Source organism: Microtus oregoni, unplaced genomic scaffold (genome assembly GCF_018167655.1).
Source record: "Microtus oregoni isolate MIOR12 unplaced genomic scaffold, Mior012 000003F_ref0000135, whole genome shotgun sequence".
NCBI lineage: Eukaryota > Metazoa > Chordata > Mammalia > Rodentia > Cricetidae > Microtus > Microtus oregoni.
This window is the reverse complement of record NW_024543062.1, coordinates 30,193,492-30,200,514: the sequence shown is the minus strand read 5'-3', so window position 1 is coordinate 30,200,514 and position 7,023 is coordinate 30,193,492. Positions and strand designations below refer to the sequence as shown.

The window sequence follows — 7,023 nt, the reverse complement described above, 5'->3', positions numbered from 1 at the left end:
TTCCTGAAACCAGTCACAATGAGAGATCAAGCCCCACCAACACTCCAGCAGCTAGCGTTCGAGAGCCTACTGAAGAAGGAGGCCTTGGCCATTTCTGGTCTAGCAGACTGGCCCTGGTTCCTGTTCCCAGCAGCATTTGAGAGGGCCTTCAGGAACAATCAGACCAACATCCTGCGGGCCATGGTGCCTGCATGGCCATTCACATGCCTTCCTGTAGGAATCCTGATGAAGACCCCACACCTGGAGACTTTGAAAGCTCTGCTTGATGGGCTAGATGTGCTGATTACAGAGGAGCCTTGCCCCCGGTAAGCAAGATCCAGCTCGGTTGGAGGAGGCTCTGTGTGTACAAAGCAAGACCATGTGGGGCCAAGGACTATTTGGTCAAAGAGGGTTGAGAATTCTAATAGCATCTGCTTAGAGGATTTTAGAGGTTTTGGCCTGGTCTCAGCCATCTTGGCAATAATAATGTGGAGAAGACGAGAACAGCCACTGAGGAATCAATCCCTCAAGGGTGTCTGTCACTCAAAGTTCCGGGTGGAATGAGGCTGGGATCAAGGGGAATGGAAGGATGTGGGACAGGGCTGAGGATGCCTCCCTGGTAAAGTTCTCTTTATACTGAGCATGAGGTCCTGGCCTTCATTCTATGTATAGGAAAAAGCAAGCTTTTGGAAGGGAGAGCTGAAGTGTGAGCTGTGGATAAGAAGAAGACTGTAATATGTACGGTATTTGCTGAGATTGCTACCTGTTTCTCCCACAGCCGCGGGAAAATCAGAGTGCTGGATTTGACAAATAGGGATTCCTGGCACAATCAGAGTCAATCCTGTGAAAGGGAACTCTTTCTTCAGTTCACGAGAGAGAAGACAGTGGAGACGTGTCCTTACTCGCGAGTAGAGAAATATTTAAATGTCATAACTGACCTAAACATCATGGAGAGTGAGTGTGATGAATGTACCACATACTTGTGGCGATGGGCCCAGCAGAGACAAAATTCTGTTCATTTGTGCTGTCCAAAGATTGATATTTTGACATCAAAATGCTTTCCCACAGCCATAGACTTCTTAAAGTCTGTAGATCTCCACTGTGTAAGGGAGCTGCAGTTGAGATGTATATGGATAGAAGACATGGGTCCTTTTGGACCGTACCTGACACAGATGAGAAATCTTCACACCCTCCGTTTGGCATACATTCAGAAGGATTCAAGCATCAGTGGATCTGAAGAGCTGGAAGAGGAATGCGTGAACAAATTGGTATCACAATTACCCAAATTCCACTGTCTCCAGCATCTCTATATCAACTATTCTCCTGCTCTAGTTGGCAGCCTGGCTGATTGTCTCAGGTAAGGAAGGATAAAGAGAGGTTCTCCAGACAAATAACCCACCTTTTGCTTATAGGTTAGGAGGTCCTTGAACGTCAGGCTATGCGCTATCAACCTTGTACATCCAAGGAGATGAGCTCTGTGCTAAGACACCTGTGACCAGCCCCAAGGGTGCCGATAATTGCTCATTAGAGAAAGGTTGTCGGGTGCATAGAAAGAGATTGAGTTAGTGGGAAATGGGTGACACCTGCATTGACGTTGTGGGACCAGGACATGGCAGTGTTGAGGAAAGGACGTCAGGGGACCCTACAGGGAAACCGCTGTGGTGTCGCTCAAGCTCGCTTGGGGTAGGTAGTCTTTACAGTCACCATATTGACTCCTCCTGATAGGAAAATCGCTGGTTTTTCTCCCGTGGCCTGAGCCTGGCCCATGCTAGACTTCTGTGAATTTTGTGAGCTGACCACAAAAGGGAGAGTCATGGGCGTTGACCTCCTTCAGAATGAATGCGGGAGAAGTACCATCAGCTACATTGTCAGTTCTAACCATCCTCTTCAACTCCATTTGACAGAAATCTCATTCTCTCTCTAGGTGCCTGAAGACGCCCTTGGAGACCCTGTCCATCACTCACTGTTACATCATACAGAGAGACTTGGATTACCTGCCCCAGTGCCTGAACCTTTCTTTGCTTAAACATCTCTACTTGTCTTACACAATGTTGGACAGGTGTATTAAGCCACTTGTCTATCTCCTTGAGAGCGTGAAAGACACCTTGGAAACTCTTGACCTGGCCGGTTGTCGGCTGGAGGATTCTCAATTTAGTGCTTTGATGCCTGCCCTGAGTCAATGCTCCCAGCTCCTCAAGATTGATTTGTACATGAATGAGCTGTCTCTACCCATCCTCAAGCAACTGCTTCACCACACAGCCAAGCTGAACAAGCTAACCGAAGAGACATACCCTGTCCCTCTGGAGTACTATGATGGATGCCGTGTGCTTGTACGCAGATTTGATGAACTTGGTCCTGAGCTTCTGGATATACTCAGGTCTGAAAGACAGCTCAAGGCAGTCTGTTTTTTTGCAGCCACCTGCCCTACCTGTTATGTGCGTTATGCCTATGACCTGAAGGGCAGCTGTTGCTTGGGAAATACTGTGGCGGCACGTTGCCCAGTGATGCCGAGGGAATACTCTTATGAGGTATGGTTGAAAAAGTTTGGATTATTGAACCTTTAGACTGCTCCCCACAGAGACTCCTACCATGAGTAGCAGTGCCCTTCTGTCCACGGCACAAAATAAATGTGCTGTGATTCTGGTTTGCTGGTGTCAGCTTCACAGCAAACAGTCAACTCATTCCCAGCATTCTCTGTTTCTGTTTTTTCTTCATCCTACTCACCTAGTAAGTCTCAAAGCTATATGGGCCATGAAATTCTTTGGGACCCAGGGCACATGACTTCAACCCTTCAGTCTAGTAGTCGTCTGAGTTCTAAGATTGCTAACCATTACCAAGAGGCCCGGCTTGTAAGCCTCATAGCAGTGGGGCCTTATTCTTCAAAGCTCCTACGCCATGGTTGTAGCTGGTGACTTTCACATAAAAACCTCCTTTACAGGGGCTGAGGAGATGGCTCAGTGGTTAAGAGCACTGACTGCTCTTCCAGAGGACCTGAGTTCAATTCCTAGCAGCCACATGGTAGCTCAAATCTCTGATCTGGTCTCCTCTTCTTGTGTGACAGGCAGAACATTGCATCATAATAATATACATAATAGTAATCATAATCCTTGAAAAATATTCATTACTTGGGCATGTTACATTTTCTTGGTCTCTAAGAAGTGTACTTTAGCCCTGCAACTATATTTTTTCTATATTTTGGTGTTACTGTCTCTGATGCTACCCTATTCACTTTGTATAATTTGGTGCCACAGTTTTCTTAATCATACTCATTGTTGTTAGAAAATGATGAATAGAAGTCCTACACTCATTCATCACAGGTATTATGTGCTTATTTCCCTAAACCACGACTGAAGGAATGTTCAAGGATACTACACTCCCAAGTTATATTGGGTATCAAGTGATAACCAAGAGGGACAATGTCCTTGTATTTGACCCTTGCTAGAATTTCAAGTTGACATTATTTACAATACACCAACATTCAGAGACCTAATCTGACAGTGAGATGGGCACATTGGAACCCCAAGATACATATTTCTTCATACACCCAGAAGGGTTTGTATACTGGCTAGGAAGAGCACTTTCTTTAGCGTATTCCCTGGTAGAGAGATGTCAAATGCCATCCAATAGGAGTCTTACATCAATCCATCTGCTGAGATCTGAACCACTCTCAGTTGTTGCAGCTCTTTAGGTTCTCGACAGAGTGTCACACCCTGTTTCCTGCCTGTATGCATGGCAGACAGTAATATGTCCCTTTAAAAGATGCATCTCCACCCATTTCACTTTCTCTCTCCCTCTCCTGTTTCTGCAGATCCTGTCCCCAGAGACTGATCCCTTCCCTGCCTTTTCCCCTTCTGTCAGTAAACTTATTAGTTAAACTCTTTCTGCATAACCCCTTTGTCTGTCCCTCACTTGCCTTGGGGTCTCACCTGCCACCAAGGCAAACACTTGTAAAATAAAAACAAGTGAATCCTAACACATACACACACAAACACAAATAACCTACATGAACTAGAACAACCTCGTTTAACAATTGAACTGTTGAAATTTCACTATGGCATTCTCACACATACACATAATTTACTCTGCTCTTCTTCATTGACCTCCCCCATGCTCCTCCCTCTGTTTCTTTCTTGCCCTCCAACAATGCTGAAAGCTTCATTATTCACTCCCCTATTGATTTTGCACTTACACATATCAAAAAGTCCCAATCAAAAAGACTCCCTCTACCCAACAACCAACCTGCCTACCTACACTCACTGGAATTCAAACTAAATTCACATATTACATCTTCAAGCATGGGCTGAGCTGAACATATCTAAGTATCTAAAACACCCTCCAGTACTGGAGAAGACAAGGCTATCTAACAAGAACTTACCTGCACCTCCCCCCTTTTCGCTTCATGTATCCCCACAAACAGACCAAGCCACACAATTGTCACCCACATGCACAGGACCTAGGCCGGTCCTCTGCCTGCTCATTAGCGGTCCATCGAAAGTCCATGACCTCCAATAGGCTCAGGTGACCTGTCTCTGTGGGTTTTCCCATCATGATCCTGCCCACCCCCACCCTTGCTCATATAATTCCCTAACCTCTCTTCAACTGGTCTCCCAGAGCTCGGCCCAGTGGTTGGCTGTGGATCTCTGCATCTACTTCCATTGGGTACTGGAGGAAGGTTCTATGATAACAATTAGAGTAGTCACCAATCTGATTACAGGGGAAGGCCAGTTCAGGCACCCTTTCCAGAATTTCTAGGAGACTTGTGGATCCTTGGGAATTTCCCTAGTACCAGGATTCTCCCTATTCCATAATGGTCTCTTCTATCAAAAATATCTCTTTCCTTACTCTGCCCCTCCATCCTGCCCCCATCTCAGCCATTTAATTCCTCATGTTTCAAGCCCCTCATTCCCTCTCTTTTATTCTCCCCCCAGTTTACCCAGGATATCTCATCTATTTCCCCTTCCCAGGGAGATACATGTGTCCCAATTAGGGTCCTCCTTGCTATGTAACTTCTCCGGAGCTGAGGATAGTAGTGTGGTCATCCTTTGCTTTACATCTACTGTTCACTTATGATTGAATACATACCATATTTGTCTTTCTGAGTCTGGGTTACCTCACTCAGGATGGATTTTTTTAGTTCCATTCATTTGCCTGCAATTTTTATGATATAAATGTTTTTCTGCTGAATAATACATACACCATTGTGTACATATATCACATTTTCTTTATCCATTCTTCAGTGGAGGGTCCATCTAGGTTGTTTTCAGGTTACTGGCTATGGAGATTATTTTCAGGTGTCTGCTTGCGGACTGATGAAGTCTTGGCTAGAGCAGTGAAGTTCCACCAGATTTGAGGATAGCTGCCTAGCTGCTTATTCAAGACATCACTTTCATTCTAAGCGGGAATCTTAATCATCTTTGCTCCTCTCTGAGTGTTATCTGTTTGGGTGGGGCTTCACCTCAGCCCTTGGCATGTTTTGGAATGTTGGGTTGAAAGTTCCATTTCAAGCCCCTTCCCTTGGAAGTTGCCTCAGTCCAAACTCCACGTCCAAGAAAGGCCACCAAACAGTGAACCTTTCCCCAGAGAGGGTCAAGACCTCTCCCACAGGGTATTTAAACTGTCCCCAGAAAAGAACACGTGGTCTTTCTGGCTCTCCTTTTCCCTCTTTGTGGTTTCCCAGAGGGCCACCTGGGACCACTGGCATTCATTAAACCTGGGCTTTTTCTAATTTGGTTTGATTTGGTCTGATTTGTATTATTGCATCACCAGGGAGGTTTGTTGGGCTGCAAACACTTTACATTGGCCTCCTTGAACAGTGGGAGAAAGAGCAGCATTGGCAGGTTCTGCAGAGGAGAGATGGCCAAGGCCTCATTCCTCACCAGGTTCTGCTCTCCCAGCTGTAGGAGTGTGGGTGGGGCCTGGAAGGTCATTCTGATGGATGTTTAGGGAGATGGTCCTGAGGAAGAATTTAGGTGAAAATATATTTTCAGAGTCTTTCTTATGAAGCTCTTTCCCCTCACAGTGAGCACCTGTCACCACTCTGGCCTTGATGGAGACTGGCTTTGCTCATTAGTCACTATTTGGTGGTCTCAAAGGCAAACTTGCTACCCTGGCAGCATGAGGAGCCACTCATAATCAATCACATTCACCATTGTGCCATCCAGTCCCAACCTCTGCTTCTCTGAAGCCCATAGCCCTTTGGAAGGGGAACTCCAGGGAAGGAAAAATCTGAGCTCCTTTCCTCATGGCAGAAAAGATCCTAACCACCTTTCAGAGACAATGGAGTTGTGATATACCCAGTCTACCAATATTCTGATTTCAAAAGACTGATCCTGCCTGGCAGGGACTGAGGAGAATCTGGGAAATGGGGTCGTTGCCTTTAATTTTCAAAGATTTCACTCCTGGTTTAGGGAGCCAGTATCATACATCTTTGGAATAGACAGTGCACTGGGTATATGTTTGGGGGGACAGTAGTGGGGGTTCAAGTCTATTTAGCATCTTTTTTTTTCATTTTCCTAATTATGTAGCCAGAGCCAGCTATGTAGTCCAGGCTGGACTCAACTCACCCTAAGATCCTAGAGTTAGACACTAGCCAATCTGGTGCGACCTTATTGCCCAGCATGGTGTCATTCAAACACTGGCCTTTCAAATACTGCATGATGTCAGTGTGGTTTGCAAAACCTAATATTTCATTACGTTAGAGGCAAATGCAGGAGGAATTCCATGCAGTCTAGTCTATACTTTGAGTTTGAGGCCAGGCCAGTAGTAGAGGTTATAAAAACAAAAATAAGCAGGAATGGTATGGATTGATGTGTCCCTTTAATTTTGACTGAGGTTGTCTGGTGCTGGGGTTTGATATAGGCCTATGTTCTACCTCTGAGCTGTATTCAACTCAATCATTTCCTTTTATTTTACATAGAGACAAAGTCACTTCATGTACCCAGGCCATCCTAGAGCAGGAATTTTGTTTCCTCACATCTCTAGTGCTAGGATTCCAGCATTGCGCAAGCAGCCTACATGGCTTCATTTTATGTCAGTTTGAGGAGT

The 7,023-nt window shown here is 45.5% G+C and overlaps 1 protein-coding gene across 1 annotated transcript; it reads left to right on the top strand.

The window, feature by feature from the left end:
* Positions 1-18: 18 nt before the first annotated feature.
* Positions 19-2,543, top strand: LOC121446176 (oogenesin-1-like). The gene is made up of 4 exons (XM_041648662.1): positions 19-305; positions 758-933; positions 1,048-1,336; positions 1,904-2,543. The coding sequence occupies exons 1-4, from the start codon at positions 19-21 to the stop codon at positions 2,541-2,543; spliced, it is 1,392 nt and encodes a 463-aa protein (XP_041504596.1).
* The last annotated feature ends 4,480 nt before the right edge of the window (positions 2,544-7,023 follow it).